The 17,319-nt window shown below is 44.9% G+C and overlaps 1 protein-coding gene across 1 annotated transcript in view; it reads left to right on the forward strand.

The window, feature by feature from the left end:
* The window catches only part of LOC137378425 (fer-1-like protein 4), a 518,691-nt gene that overhangs the window by 450,765 nt on the left and 50,607 nt on the right, over positions 1 to 17,319 (forward strand). Inside the window, 2 exon segments of the mRNA XM_068048756.1 lie at positions 8,587 to 8,747; positions 14,633 to 14,718. Coding sequence (XP_067904857.1) covers positions 8,587 to 8,747; positions 14,633 to 14,718 — 247 coding nt within the window.

A 17,319-nucleotide genomic window follows, 5' to 3' on the forward strand; every position in this document is an offset into this window, starting at 1 on the left:
TATATGGCTACTCCAGTTCAGTTTCTGATCAATGGTAACCCCCAGGATGTTGATATTGTGTCCAATTCTGGACACTGTACTTTAGGAAGGAAGTTAGGGCCTTAGAAAGAGTGCAGAAATGATTCACAGAATGTTTCCAGGGATGAGGAACTTCGCTGATGTGGATAGATTGGAGAAGCTGGGGCTGTTCCCCTTGGAGAAAAGAAGATTAAGAGATTTGATAGCAGTGTTCAAGATGATGAGGGGTCTGGACAGAGTAGGCAGGGAGAATCTGTTCTCATTGGCGGAAGGATCTGGAACCAATTTAAGCTGATTGGCAAAAGAAACAATGGCGACAATAGGAAAATCTGTTTTACCCAGTGAGTGGTTAGGATCTGGAATGCACTGCCTTAAAGTGTGGTGGAGGCAGACCCAACGACGTGTGTCGGATTCAGGTCGGGTTGGGCCCATCTTCCGGGGCCGGCCTTCGGGCTCGGGTCGGGTCAGGCCGAGTCCAGATTGAGTCGGGTCGGGTCGGGCCAGCCACACACAGTAAGTGCTCTGCTGGTAAGTATTAAAAATAAAAAAACTTACCTGAGCTGGGGGTCCGGGACGAAACTGAGTCTGCACAGTGAGTGAGTAATGTCACTATGACATCATCGCGCATGCGCTGCAGCTTCGAGGAGCTTCCCAGTTAGAAGGTAACTAAACGGCTGGTCGGGTCGGGCTTGGGTTGGGCCAAGTAGTGGCGGGGTCGGGTGAGGTCGGGCTTGGGGCACAATTGGAGGGGCTTGGGCCGGGTTGGGCTTGGGTCCGCTATGATTCGGTCGGGTTCTTTTTCCTGACCTAAAGCAGGCCTCTAATGCAGGCCCCCACCTGCCAAGAATGAGGCATATTAATTTTGTCATATGAACATTGATTTTAAACTTGCTGGGAAGAAGAGAAGGCCTGTTACAAGGGCTGCCAGACACTTAGCTAAAATATCATTTGCATACTAACAGGACCATTCCCTGACACATTCAACCCACAATGAATTTTGATCACCAGACATTGAAGATGTAAGGAAGAGCATACCACAGACGGCTAAGGTGATACAATCCACAACAGCTAGGACTGGTTAAACCAGCTGGTCACATGACTAACTGGCTGATCTAGGGTTTTTTGAACTAGCCACAGAGTTTTTGAACTCAGAAAGACTGTTTGCTCCTGGAGTGAGAAGATCTCTCCTGTCTGCTCCCATCTCTTTCTCACAAGCCTCTGGACCCACTGAGGACACATGAACTTCAAAAGAGAAAAGTCTCCTCCATTGAAGAAGATTTAAGAAGAATACTGGGCCTCAACGAAAAGCAAGATCTACCTACAGTCAAAGACTTTACGGTGAGCTCAAAGAATAGTAACCAAAACCATCTTCAGATATTGCCTCAAGCTTTTCCACTTTATTTCTTCTCTTTTCTGTCTCTATCTGCATGTGTGTATCGCATATGCATGCTAGTGTGGGCATGTTGTATATCCGTAGGCGTTAACTGAATTAGAGTTTAAGTTTAATAAAGTTCAACCTTTTTTAAACCTGAGAAAACCTGTTTGTCTAGTTTCTTTGCCTTATAATCAGAAGCTAGTGAACAAGGATTCACTAAGGGGGAGCTAAAAAAAAATGGTGTGTTAAAAATTAAACCCTGTTACGGTAAGACCAGATGAAGGCTGAGATGGAACCCTAGACCCCTTTCTCACCTGGCCATAACAAAAGGGATTGGATAATTATCTGAAGAGAAAACAATTGCAGGGCTACAGGGAAAAGGCACCTGGAGTGAGACTAGTTGAGTTGCTCTTGCAGAGAGCTGGCACAGACACGATGGACCCAATGACCTCCTGTGCTGTAACCATTCTATGTGAGGAGGAACTTTTTTTTTTTACACAGTTTATGGTAATGACCTGGAACACGCTGCCTGTGAGAATGGAGGAAGCAGAGACAATCAACAAATTCAAAAGGAAATTGGATGGACACAAGGGAAATAAAGTTGCAGGGCTATGGGGATAGAGTGAGGGAATGGGACTGATTGGATTGCTCAACAGAGAGCCAACATGGACTCGATAAGCCAAATAGCTTCCTTCTGTGCCATAACGGCTCTAAGCAAACAGGCCATGTTTTCACTCAGGTAGCAAGGTGCTGGAGGATAGTCCTTATACACTGAAAAGCTTTAAATTACAGAGAAAGGCACACGCATTCACACATAGTGCACCTCCAACAAACAATCATACTTTCAGTCTGCTCCTAAAAATATGAGCACAGCTGAGTCCCAGTTAATAACCACCACCTGAATACGATTAAATACCCAATTTATGTACAATTAACAGGCCTGACTGGATTCAGGGATGACTTAACAAACTAGAATATTAGTTAACAATTTGATGATAAGGGAGCCTCTTGCAAACAGTGACCAGAATGTGAACTGAACATTAGGAGGGTAATTTGAACACCATCCCCTCACCGCCACCCTTCCCTGAACCCTACCCCACCCTGGGCAGGTTTGAGGTGGCTGCATGATTCTACTTTTCTGACTTCAATGGAGAGTAGAATGGGGCCAGTGTAGAACAGGAACTTGATTCATTCTATTTGTTTGCTACCCAGTGGGTTTGATTAAAAATTCTCCATTGGTTTGAAAGGGAGAATCACTAACCAGGCCTTTGAACTTAAGTAAGATAAACTTTGAGGGGTTGAGAAATAAATTGACTGAAATAAACTGGACTGAGCTGTTAATGGGTGAATATACAAATAAACACAGAAGTATTTGGTACACAACCAGTATGTTCCCACAAAAAGCAACAGATCCACTTGTGCACTTAAACATCAGGGTCAGCAAATGACGTAAGAGACAGCATCAAGCTAAAAGGAAAGGCTTAAACAAAAGCAAGGATAAGTAGAAATTTGGCTGTTTGGGAGAGTTATAAAAAGCAACAATGGGAGACAAAGAAAGTAATGAGATGAAAAAAAGCAGATGAAAAAAAGACTAACAAAACTTGCAAAGGATACAAAGGTACCAGAAAATTTTGTTATAAATATATTAAGAGAAAAAGAGTGATAAAGGGGCCATTAAAGAAAGCTGAAAGTGAGATCAAAATGTATATTAAGGAAATGGCAGACTGGTTAAATTTGTATTTTGTATCTGTTTTCACAGTGGAGGAAATTGACAGAACACCAGCGGGATAAGGGAACCTAAAATGAAGTCAAGGGGAGGAACTTAGTGGATTGAATAGAAATGAAAAACGTGGCAATGGAGAAAATAGGGGGACTTAAGATAGACAAATCCCCAGGACTTGATAGTGTTCACCTCAAAGTATTAAAGGAGATAGGTGGTGAAATTGTAGATGTGTTAGTCATAATTTTCCAAAGCGCGCTCGAATCAGGAATTGTACCTTTGTTTGAAAAATTGCAAAGGTCACTCCATGATTTAAGGAGGAAGAAAGAATGAAACTATAGACCTCTCGATGTAATTACAGACCGGTGAGCCTGACGTCAGTGGTAGGGAAGCTGCTGGAGAAGATACTGAGGGATAGGATCTATTCCCATCTGGAAGAAAATGGCCTTATCAGTGATAGGCAACATGGTTTTGTGCAGGGAAGGTCATGTCTTACCAACTTAATAGAATTCTTTGAGGAAGTGACAAAGTTGATTGATGAGGGAAGGGCTGTAGATGTCGTATACATGGACTTCAGTAAGGCGTTTGATAAGGTTCCCCATGGTAGGCTGATGGAGAAAGTGAAGGCGCATGGGGTCCAAGGTGTTCTAGCTAGATGGTTAAAGAACTGGCTGGGCAACAGGAGACAGAGAGTAGCAGTGGAAGGGAGTTTCTCAAAATGAAGATGTGTGACCAGTGGTGTTCCACAGGGAGCCGTGCTGGGACCACTGTTGTTTGTGATATACATAAATGATTTGGAGGAAAGTATAGGTGGTCTGATTAGCAAGTTTGCAGACGACACTAAGATTGGTGGAGTAGCAGATAGTGAAGGGGACTGTCAGAGAATACAGCAGAATATAGATAGACTGGAGAGTTGGGCAGAGAAATGGCAGATGGAGTTCAATCAGGGCAAATGCGAGGTGATGCATTTTGGAAGATCCAATTCAAGAGTGAACTATACAGTAAATGGAAAAGTCCTGGGGAAAATTGATGTACAGAGAGATTTGGGTGTTCAGGTCCATTGTTCCCTGAAGGTGGCAACACAGGTCAATAGAGTGGTCAAGAAGGCATACGGCATGCTTTCCTTCATCGGACGGGGTATTGAGTACAAGAGTTGGCAGGTCATGTTACAGTTGTATAGGACTTTGGTTCGGCCACATTTGGAATACTGCGTGCAGTTCTGGTCGCCACATTACCAAAAGGATGTGGATGCTTTGGAGAGGGTGCAGAGGAGGTTCACCAGGATGTTGCCTGGTATGGAGGGCGCTAGCTATGAAGAGAGGTTGAGTAGATTAGGATTACTTTCATTAGAAAGACGAAGGTTGAGGGGGGACCTGATTGAGGTGTACAAAATCATGAGAGGTATAGACAGAGTGGATAGCAAGAAGCTTTTTCCCAGAGTGGGGGATTCAATTACAAGGGGACACGAGTTCAAAGTGAAAGGGGAAAAGTTTAGGGGGGATATGCGTGGAACTTTCTTTACACAGAGGGTGGTGGGTGCCTGGAACGCGTTGCCAGCGGAGGTGGTAGACGCGGGCACAATAGCGTCTTTTAAGATGTATCTAGACAGACACATGAATGGGCAGGAAGTAGAGATACAGACCCTTAGAAAATAGGCGACATGTTTAGATAGAGGATTTGGATCGGCGTAGGCTTGGAGGGCCGAAGGGCCTGTTCCTGTGCTGTAATTTTCTTTGTTCTTTGTTCTAATGTCAGTTGTGGGGAGGTTACTGGAATCTTTCATCAGGGCAAAGTAATGGATCATGTGGACAAGTATCAGTTGATCAGAGGGTCAGCATGGATTTTTGAAAGAGTAGCTCATGTTGGGCTAATCTAGTTAAATATTTTGAGGAGGTCACAAACGTCATGAATAACAAAGTGCCTCTGGATGTTATCTAAATTATCTATTAGGAGAGGTGGTGGCGTGGTGGTAATATTACTAGACTAGTAACCCAGAACCCCAGGATAATGCTCTGGGGACATGGTTTTGAATCCCACCAAGGCAGATGGTGGGATTTGAATTCAATTAATTAAAAAAATCTGAAATTAAAAAGCTAGTCTAATGGTGCTCATGAAACCATTATCGATTGTTGTAAAAACTCATCTGATTCACTAATGTTCTTTAGGGAAAGAAATCTGCTGTCCTTACCTGGTCTGGCCTACATGTGACTCCATACCCACAGCAATGTGGTCCTGGAAATAGTGGATGCATTGGTGGTCATCTTCCAAAATTCTATAGACTCTGGAGCAGTTCCTACAGATTGGAGGGTGGCAAATGTAACCCCACTATTTCAAAAAAGGAGGGAGAGAAAAAAACAGGCAGTTACAGACCAGTTAGCCTTACATCAGTATTGGGGAAAATTCTAGAGTCTATTATAAAGGATGTTATAGCAGAACACCTGGAAAGCATAAACGGGACTGGACAAAGTCAGCATGGGTTTACGAAAGGCAAATCATGCTTAACAAATCTACTGGACTTTTTTGAGGATGTAACTAGTAGAATAGATAAGAGAACCAGTGGATGTGGTGTATTTGGATTTTCAGAAGGCTTTTGATCAGGTCCCACATAAGAGGTTAGTGTGCAATGTTAATGCACATGGGATTGGGGGTAATATACTGGCATGGATTGAGAATTGGTTGACAGACAGGAAACAGAGAGTAGGAATAAACAGGTATTTTTCCAGGTGGCAGGCAGTGACTAGTGGGGTACCACAGGGATCAGTGCTTGGGCCCCAGCTATTCACAATATATATTAATGACTTGGGTGAAGGAACTAAATGTAACATTTCCAAGTTGGCAGACGACACAAAGCTGGGGCGGTGGGGGGGGAGGGTGGTGCGGGGGGGGGAATGTGAGCTGTGAGGAGGATGCAAAGAGGCTCCAATGTGATTTGGACAAGTTGGCTGAGTGGGCAAATGCGTGGCGGTTGCAGTCTAACATGGATAAATGTGAGGTTATCCACTTTGGTTGTAAAAACAGAAAGGCAGATTATTATCTGAATGGTGATAGATTGGGAAAGGGGGAGGTGCAACGAGACCTGGGTGTCCATGTACACCAGTCGCTGAAAGTAAGCATTCAGGTGCAGCAAGCAGTTAGGAAGGCGAATGGTATGTTGTCCTTCATTGCAAAAGGATTTGAGTACAGGAGCAAGGATGTCTTACTGCAGTTATACAGGACCTTGGTGAGACCGCATCTGGAGTATTGTACGCAGTTTTGGTCTCCTTATCTGAGGAAGAATGTTCTTGCCATGGAGGGAGTGCAAAGAAGATTTACTAGGCTGATTCCTGGGTTGGCAGGATTGACGTATGAGGAGAGATTGGTTGGACAAGGCCTATATTCACTAGAGTTTAGAAGAATGAGAGGGGCATTCTTAGAAACCTATAAAATTCTAACAGGACTAGACAGGCTAGATGCAGGGAGGATGTTCCCGATGGTTGGGGAGTCCAGAACCAGGGGTCACAGTCTCAGGATACGGGGTATGCCATTTAGTACCGAGATGAAGAGAAATTTCTTCACTCAGAGGCTGATGAACCTGTGGAATTCTCTACTGCATAAGGCAGTGGAGGCCAAGTCATTAAATATATTAAAGAAGGAGATAGATATATTTCTTAATGCCAAAGGGAGCAAGGGATATGGGGAGAAAGTGAGAACAGGGTACTGAATTAGATGATCAGCCATGATCTTTTTTGAATGGTGGAGCAAGCCCGAAGGGCCGAATGGCCTACTCCTGCTCCTATTTTCTATGTTTTTCTATGTTTCTATGAATCCCCCACTATCAACATACTGGGTATCACCATTGACCAGAAACTGAACTGGACCAGCCACATAAATGCTGTGGCTACAAGAGCAGGTCACAGACTGGGAATTCTGTGGACACTAACCTCCTTACTCCCCAAAGCCTGTCCACCATCTACAAGGCACAAGTCAGGAGCTCCAACAACATTCAGGAAGCTCAACACCATCCAGGACAAAGCAGCCTACTTGATTGGCACCCCATCCACAATCTTTAACATTCACTGCCTCCACCACCGAAGCACAGTGGCAGCAGTTTGTACCATCTGCAAGATGCACTGTAGCAACTCACCAAGGCTCCTTTGACAGCACCTGCCAAACCCGCGACCTCTACCACCTAGAGGGACAAGGGCAGAAAATGCATGGGAACACCACCACCTGCAAGTTCACGTCCAAGACACACACCATCCTGACTTGGAACTATATCACCGTTCTTTGACTGTCGCTGGGTCAAAATCATAGAACTCCCTTCCTAACAGCACTGTTGGTGTGTCTACTCCCCAAGGACTGCAGTGGTTCAAGAAGGCAGCTCACCACCACCTTCTCAAGGACAATTAGGGATGGGCAATAAATGCTGGCATAGCCAGCGACACCCACATCCCCCAAACAAATAAAGAAAATGGACTTCCAGCAGATTATTGGTGAAAAATAAATTACAGTGGCTCATAAATTTAGAAATGCCTATTTTTAGGTGTAGGACAGCGGGTGTTGTGAGGTATTGGACCTCGGGCTTTTTTATGGGTCAGAGAAGGCTAGTGTAAAATTGCCTTGCTGCAGCACAGATCAATAGACTTTTGTGGGGTAAACCTATCAGGGATAAGAAGAATCTAATAGAATAGCGAAACAGGTCAAGTGGCTGAATGGTCTCCTCCTCCTGTTCCAATGTTCTATACATTTCATTCTAAGGTCCTGGTATGATGAGGGTCTTGGCATCGATGGGTATAATGCTGTCCACACTTCAGAGCCAGAGTGCTTTGTTGGTTGGTGCTGGGTTGGGTGCATGATTGCCACTTACAATGTCCTGGAGGCCTTTGAATTGGATCTTGTGTCTGGAGCAGAAGGGAGATAATCTAATTTTCCCATTTGAATCAGCCGAGCCCATCTGCTGTGATCCCCCCCACTTACTGTGGATATGAGGTGTAAAGTTTGTGTTAAGGATTGTGTTGGTTAGGTCAGCACAAAGTAATCCAGACTGCTTTACCCAGGGGCTGAACATCACTTGATTTGGTGCATTATCCACCTGTGCAGTGGATTGACTCATCATGTCTGAATTTTGCCAGAACTAACATTGGCAGAACTGGCCAGCCCTCAAAAATTAAAAGCCCAATCCTGCAACCCTTGAGAATGAGTTAGTGCATGACAGTCTTTAATGCAATAAACAGAAGCTTAGGTGATTAGTAGAGCATATTTAGCATTTAGCGGATGACTGATCATAATGCTGACAGAGGCAAGAAAGTTGTGCTAGTAGGGGATTGGGAGCTGGAGGGAATGATTCAGTGTCAGGAAAGTGGTGACTGCGCAAGTGATGCTGAATTAGCCTCCTCAGATACTGAGGCAGCGCAGAACTCTTAGAGGACTTGGCTTTAGAGAAGGGTAAGACTTATTAAACATTCTGCATCTAATAGTTTTTCTTGAATTTTAGGGGACAACAAGAAAGGGGAAAATCCCATCATGACTGATGAGCAGAAGGCTCTATACGTGTTGAAGCACTGGGAGGATATGCCAGAATATGGAGCTAAACTGGTGCCTGAGCACTTAGAAATCCGGAGTCTTCAGATACCTGACAATCCAGGGATGTCACAGGTAAACTAGATTGAGACTATTACAAAGTTATTTATTTTGGGATCCTAACAGGCAGCAAGGGGACAGGCTGCATCTGAACTTAATCCTAGAGGTAGCAGCAGTGTGTTCTCATTCACTGTAACGCCCAGTTTCTACTTATTCATTCTTGGAATCAACTGTTAAATAATGTCAGTCTGGCAAGACACAGGCACAAACAAGAAATGCTGGAATCACTCAGCAGGTCTGGCAGCATCTGTGGAAAGAGAAGCAGAGTTAACGTTTCGGGTCAGTGACCCTTCTTCGGAACAGGTATTGTTTCAAACTGATCATCTGATAAGATGGAGAAGTGGCTTTGAAATGTGCTCCTGCTGGGCCAGTGTAAAACAACAGTGATGGTGGCAATGGCGATCTTTCTGGGTAATACACACTGATGATCAAAGTGGGGGCAATGTTAGGGGAGAAAGAAACAGAGAAATAGAACTGAAGTTCCTCATCCCTGGAGCCATATTCATGAATCCTTTCTGTACCCTCTGTATGCCTTCACATCATTTCTAAAGTGTGGTGCCCAGAACTGGACATAATACTCCAGTTGAGGTCAATCCAGTGTTTTATAAAGGTTCACCATAGCCTCCTTGCTTTTAGACGCTATGCCGCTATTTACAAAACCCAGGATCCCGTATGCTTTCTTAACGGGAGGTGGTGGAGTGGTATTATCACTGGACTAGAAACCCAGAGACTCAGGGTATTGCTCTGAGGACATGGGTTTGAATCCCACCACAGCAGAAGGTGGGATTTGAATTCAATTAATAAATCTGGAGCTAAAAAGCTAGTCTAATGATGGCCATGAAACCATTGTCGATTGTTGCAAAAACCCATCTGGTTCACTAATGTCCTTTAGGGAAGGAAATCTGCTGTCCTTACCTGGTCTGGCCGACATGTGACTCCAAACCCACAGTAATGTGGTTGACTCTTACATGCCTTCTGAAATGGCCTAGCAAGCCCCTCAGTTGTATCTAACCGCTACAAAGTCAATAAAAAGGAATTAAACCGGATGGACCACCCGGCATCGACCTAGGCAACGACAACAGCAAACCCAGCCCTGTCGACCCTGTAAAGTCCTCCTTACTAATATCTGGGGGCTTGTGCCAAAGTTGGGGGAGCTGTCCCACAGACTAGTCAAGCAACAGCCTGACATAGTCATAATCACGGAATCATACCTTACAGGCAATGTCCCAGGCACTGCCATCACCTTCCCCAGGTATGTCCTGTCCCACCGGCAGGATGGGTCCAGCAGAGGTGGTGGCACAGTGGTCTACAGTAGGGAGGGAGTTGCCCTGGGAGTCCTCAACATCGACTGTGGACCCCATGAAGTCTCATGGCATCAGGTCAAACATGGAGAAGGAAACTTCCTGCTGATTACCACCTACCCCCCTCCCTCAGCTGATGAGTCAGTACTCCTCCATGTTGAACAGCACTTGGAGGAAGCACTGAAGGTGGCAAGGGCACAAAATGTACTCTGGGTGGGGGACTTCAATATCCATCACCAAGAGTGGCTCTGTAGCACCACTACTGACCCAGTTGGCCGAGTCCTAAAGGACATATCTGCTAGACTGGGTATGCGGCAGGTGGTGAGGGAACCAACAAGAGGGAAAAACATACTTGGCCTCGCCCTCACCAATCTGCCTGCTGCAGATGCATCTGTCCATGACAGTCTTGGTAGGAGTGACCACCACACAGTCCTTGCGGAGATGAAGTCCTGCCTTCACATTGACGATACCCTCCTTCGTATTGTGTGGCTCTACCTCCGTGCTAAATGGGATAGATTTCGAACAGATCTAGCAATGCAAAACTGGGCATCCATGAGGCGCTGTGGGCCATCAGCAGCAGCAGAATTGTACTCAACCACAATCTGTAACCTTATGGCCCAGCATATCCCCCACTCTACCATTACCATCAAGCCAGGAGACCAACCCTGATTCAATGAAGAGTGCAGGAGGGCATGTCAGGAGCAGCACCAGGCATACCTCAAAATGAGGTGTCAACTCGATGAAGCTACAACACAGGACTATCTGCATGCCAAACTGCGTAAGCAGCATGCAATAGACAGAGCTAAGCGATCCCATAACCAATGGATCAGATCTAAACTCTGCAGTCCTGCCACATCCAGCCGTGAATGGTGGTGGACAATTAAACAACTAACTGGAGGCTCCACAAATATCCCCAGCCTCAATGATGGGAGAGCCCAGCACATCAGTGTGAAAGATAAGGCTGAAGCATTTGCAACAATCCTCAGCCAGAAGTGCCGAGTTGATGATCCATTTCGGCCTCCTCCTGAAGTCCCCAGCATCACAGATGCCAGACTTTAGCCAATTCGATTCACTCCGCGTGATATCAAGAAATGACTGAAAGCACTGGATACTGCAAAAGCTATGGGCCCCGACAATATGTTCTGCACACAAAAAGCAGTCCAACCCGGCCCATCAGTCTACTCTCAATCATCAGTAAAGTGATGGAAAGTGTCATCAACAGTGCCATCAAGCGGCACTTGCTTAGCAACAACCTGCTCAGTGACGCTCAGTTTGGGTTCCGCCAGGGCCACTCAGCTCCTGAACTCATTACAGCCTTGGTTCAAACATGGACAAAAGAGCTGAACTCAAGAGGTGAAGTGAGAATGACTGCCCTTGATATCAAGGCAGCATTTGACCGAGTATGGCATCAAGGAGCCCGAGCAAAACTGAGGTCAATGGGTTCAGGAGGAAAACCCTCCGCTGGTTGGAGTCATTCCTAGCACAAAGGAAGATGGTTGTGGTTATTGGAGGTCAATCATCTGAGCTCCAGGACATCACTGCAGGAGTTCCTCAGGGTAGTGTCCCAGGCCCAACCATCTTCAGCTGCTTCATCAATGACCTTCCTTCAATCATAAGGTCAGAAGTGGGGATGTTCGCTGATGATTGCACAATGTTCAGCACCATTCGTGACTCCTCAGATACTGAAGCAGTCTGTGTAAAAATGCGGCAAGACTTGGACAACAACCAGGCTTGGGCTGATAAGTGGCAAGTAACATTCGCGCCACACAAGTACCAGGCAATGACCATTTCCACATTTCCAACAAGAGGGAATCTAGCCATCGCCCCTTCACATTCAATGGCATTACCATCGCTGAATCCCCCACTATCAACATCCTAGTGGCTACCATTGATCAGAAACTGAACTGGAGTAGCCATATAAATACCGTGGTTACAAGAGCAGGTCAGAGGCTAGGAATCCTGTGCTGAGTAACTCACCTCCAGACTCCCCAAAGCCTGTCCATCATCTACAAGGCACAAGTCAGGAGTATGATGGAATACTCTCCACTTTCCTGGATGGGTGCACCTCCAACAACACTCAAGAAGCTCGACACCATCCAGGACAAAGCAGCCTGCTTGATTGACACCCCACCTACAAACATTCACTCCCTCCACCACCGACACACAGTGGCAGCAGTGTGTACCATCTACAAGATGCACTTCAGCAACGCACCAAGACTCCTTAGACAGCACCTTCCAAACCCGCGACCTCTACCAACTAGAGGGACAAGGGCAGCAAATGCATGGGAACACCACCACCTGCAAGTTTCCCTCCAAGTCACACACCATCCTGACTTGGAACTATATCGGCCGTTCCTTCACTGTCGCTGGTGCAAAATCCTCGAACTCCTTTCCTAACAGCACTGTGGGTGTACCTACCCCACATTGACTGCATTGGTTCAAGAAGGCAGCTCACCACCACCTTCTCAAGGGCAATTAGGGATGGGCAATAAATGCTGGCCTAGCCAGTGACGCCCACATTCCATGCATGAATAAAAAAAAAACACTTTCTCAACCTACCCTGCCAGCTTCAGTGATTTGTGTACATATACTCCCGCCCTCTGCTCCTGCACCCCCTTTAGAATTGTACTCTTTGTTTTATATTTTATTTTATATTGCCTCTCCTCATTCTACCTGCCAAAATGAATCACTTAATACTTCTCTGCATTAAATTTAATCTGTTATTTGTCCACCCAATCCACCAGCCTGTCTGTGTCCTTTTGAAGTTTATCCTCCTCGCAGTTCACACTACTACCAAGACTCGATGGGCTGAATGGCCTCCTTCTGTGCTCTAGATTACTCTACGACTCCAAGTTTTGTGTCATCCACAAATTTTGCAATTGTACCCTGAACACCCAAGTCTTGGTCATTAATATGCATCAAAAAAGGTAGGGGTTCTAACACTGACCCCTGGGGAACCTGACTATATCCCTTCCTCCAGAAACAACCGTTCACCACTACTCTCTGTTTCTTGACACTCACCCAATTTTGTATCCATGCTGCTACTGTCCCTTTCATTCTAACTTTGCTGACAAGCCTGTTATGTGGCATTTTATCAAATGCCTTTTGGAAGTCTATGTATACCACATCAATTACATGGGCTCTAACTTTCCCTCTCTGTTACCTCATCAAAATACTCAAGCAAGTTAGTTAGACACGATTTACCCTCAACAAATCTATGCTGGCTGTCCTTAATTAATCCATGTTTATCGAAGTGACTGTGAATTTTGTCCCAAATCTCAAAGCTTTGCCACCACTGAGGTTAAACTGACTGGCCTGTGGTTGCTGGATTTATTCTTACATCTTTTTTTGAACAAGAATGTAGCATTTGCAATTCTCCAGTCCTCTGGCACCACTGCTGTATTTAAGGAGGATTGGAAGATTATAGCCTGTGCCTCTGCAATTACCACCCTTACTTCCCTCAGTATTCTTGGATCCATCACATCCAGTCCTGGTGACTTACAAACTTTAGTTGCAGCCAGCCTATCTAATACCTCCTCTTTATCAATTTTTAGCCCATCCAGTGTCTCAACTACCTTCTCTTCAACTATGACTTGGGCAGCATCTTCGTCCTTGGTAAAGACAGCTGCGGATTAGTAATTTAGTACCTCAGCCATGCCCCCTGCCTCCATCTGTAAAATCCCTTTCAGGTCCCTAATTGGCCCCACTCCTCCTTTTACCACCTTTTACTATTTCTATGTCTATAGAAGACTTTTGGATTTCCTTTTATGTTAGCTGCCAGTCTCTTCTCATAACCTCTCTTTGCTTCTCTCATTTGCTTTTTCACTTTGCCTCTGAACCTTCTATATTCAGCCTGATTCTCAATTGTATTATCCATCTGATATCTGTCATATGCACCCTTTTTCTGCTTCATCTAATAAATATGGTTTAAAATAAAAACTTCAGTGATGAATACTTTTTTGTGATGTGCAAAGAACATTGGTCAAATTTGAATATATTTTGCTGATTGACGTGGTCTGGAAGCTTTACATTGCTAAGCACTGTAAAGGGTGTCATTCTTTCTTTGAATTGAGAAATCTAATTTAAAGGACAAAGCCTATATCTTAGGATGCTAGAGAATCATACAATGATACAACACAGAAGGAGGATGTTCAGCTCATTGTGCCGGCTGTGTGAAAGAGCTATCCAATTAGTCCCACGCCCCTGCTCTTTCCCCATAGCCCGGCAAATTTCTTCTTTTCGAGTATTTATTCAATTCCCTTTTGAAGGTTATAATTGATGGTGCCTGCCCCGGCCTTTCAGGCAGCGCATTCTAGATTGTAACAACTCACTGAGTGAAAACATGATAACAAAAAGGAAATCAAGAATTAATTTTGTGATACCAAACTTGGTTTTAAAAAGTTGTTGTTGGTAGAAGGAAAGACTAAAAGATATAAAGAGCGTCACAGTCCTGAGAAATTCATTGTGTAGGTCAGCTATGAACAATGGAGATGCAGGGAGGAATCTGTAGATGGATTATTTGATTTTAGAAGGAACAAACAATGCAGGTTCAAAGAAGCACTCTCAGATTGACAATTGTCACTATCTTTATTTCCCAAGGGCCAAGTTCACATGTGGGTCGACATGTTCCCTGTTGACTTACCTGCACCTCTGCCAGTCAATATCAAACCCCGGCAGCCAATCAGGTAAGAGATTACTAAGATGGTTAACAGAACTAAAATTCAATTATTTTGGCAATAGTATTATATTCTACCCATGAATGCACTCACATTCCTCTCTGTTCTCATCCAATCCCTGTACATCTCCATTCCCCACCAGGATTGTCTGAGAGCTCACTGCTTCTTCCTAGAACGGAGTCCCAACCAGTCCCAGTCCACCACCACCACTCTCCTCCGCCTGGCTGAACTTGTTCTCACATTGAACAACGTCTCCTTCAACTCCACTCACTTCCTCCAAATATGCTTTGGGTACCTGCATGGGTCCTCGCTATGCCTGCTTTTTGTGGGATGTGTGGAACATTTTTGCTCCAGTCCTACTCAGGCTCCCTCCCTCACCTTTTTTTCCAATACATTGATGACTGTGTGACTGTATTGGTGCCGCTTCCTGCTCTCATCCTGAACTGGAAAATTTCAGTGACTTTGCTGTCACCTTCACGTGGTCCATCTCCGAATCTTCCCTTCCGTTCCTCGACTTCTCTGTCTCCATTTCTGGGGATAGGCTATCGAACAATATTCACTATAAGCCCATGGACTCCCACAGCTACCTTGACTACACTTCCTCACATCCCGCTTCCTATAAGGATTCTATTCCATTCTCTCAGTTTCTCCATCTCTGTTGCATCTGTTTGGGCGATGCAACCTTCCATACTAGCACTTCCGATATGTTTTCCTTCATCGAGGATTCCCCCCTCACTGTGGTTGACAGGACCCTCCACTGTGTCCATTCTATTTCATGCACTTCTGCTCTCACCCCTTCTTCTCCCTCCCAGAACTACGATAGGATTCTCTTTGTCCTCAGCTTCCATCCCACCACCTCTGTATACATCCTCCACCATTTCTGCTACCTCCAGCATGATGCCACCATCAACACATCTGCCCCTCCACTTTCAGCATTCCAAAGGATCTGGTCCACTCCTCAGTCACCCCCAACACCTCCTACCTTTCCTATGGCACCTTTCCATGCAAGTGCAGGAGATGTAACACCTGCCCTTTTACCTCCTCCCTTCTGTCTATCTAAGGCCCCAAACACTCCTTACCAGTGAAATAGCGATTTACTTGTACTTCTTTCAATTTAGTATACTGTATTCACTGCTCACGATGTAGTGTCTTCTACATTGGGGAGACCAAACGCAGACTGGGTGACCATCTTGTGGAACATCTTGTTCAGTCTGTAGGCATGACCCCGAGTTTCCAGTCACCTGACATTTCAATTCTCTATCTTTCTCCCACTCTGACCTTTCTGTCCTTGTCCTGCTGTGGTGTTCCAGTGAAGCTCACGCATGCTCGAGGAGCAGTGCCTCATAAAAAAAATGTTTCCTCATGTCACCTCTGGTTCTTTTACCAATCACCTTAAATGGTATTATAGGTGATTCTCGACCCTTTCATCAATGGGAGCAGTTTCTATCTATCTACTCTGTCTAGACTCCTCATGATTTTGAATACCTCTATCAAATCTCCTCTTAATCTTCTCTTCTCTAAAGAGAAAAGCCCCAGCATCGCCAATCTGTCCTCGTAACTGAAGTCCCTCATCCCCAGAATCATTCTTGTAAATCCTTTCTGCACCCTCTCTAACGCTTTCACATCTTTCCTGAAGTGTGGAACCCAGAACTGGACACAATGCTCCAGTTCAGGCTGAACCAGTGTTTTATAAAAGTTCACCTTAACCTCCTTGCTTTTGTACTCTATGCCTTTATTTATAAGGCTCAGGATCCCGTATGCCTTATTAACCGCTTTCTCAATCTGCCCTGCCACCGTCAATGATTTGTATACATATACTCCCAGGTCCCACTGCTCCTGGACCCCCTTTAGAATTGTACCCTTTATTTTACGCTGCCTCTCCTCATTCTTCCTACCAAAATGTATCACTCCACAGCTCTCTACATTAAATTTCATCTGCCATGTCTCCGCCAATTCCACCAGCCTGTCCTCTTGATGTTTATCGCTATCCTCCTCACAGTTCCCAATTCTTCCATGTTTTGTGTCATTTGCAAATTTTGAAATTGTGCCCTGCACACACAAGTCTAGGTCGTCAATATAGATCAAGAAAAGCAGTGGTCTTAATATTTATCCCTGGGAAATGGCACTATATACCTTCCTTCAGTCTGAAAAATAACTATTCACCACTACACTCTGTTTCCTGTCACTCAGCCAACTTCATATCCCTGCTGTCATTATCCTTTTTATTCCATGGGCCTCAACTTTGCTGATAAGCCTGTTATATGGTACTTTATCAAATGCCTTTTGGAAGTCCATATATACCACATCAACCCTTTCTGTTATCTCATCAAAAAACACAATCAAATTAGGTAAACACCATTTGCCCTTAACAAATCTGTGCTGGCTTTCCTTAATTAATCCACATTTGTGAGGATGATATGAACTGCTTGCAACAGGACATACATAGGCTGGCAGAATGAACAGACAAGTGGCAGATGGAATTTAATACAGACAAGTATGAGATGATGTATTTTGGCTGAAGGAATAGGGTGAGGCAATATAGACTTAATAGCACTATTCTAAAGAGTGTGCAGGAACAGAGGGACTTGTGGTGACAGGACATTTTGGTTA

The sequence above is a fragment of the Heterodontus francisci genome, chromosome 16, assembly GCF_036365525.1.
Source record: "Heterodontus francisci isolate sHetFra1 chromosome 16, sHetFra1.hap1, whole genome shotgun sequence".
Taxonomy (NCBI): domain Eukaryota; kingdom Metazoa; phylum Chordata; class Chondrichthyes; order Heterodontiformes; family Heterodontidae; genus Heterodontus; species Heterodontus francisci.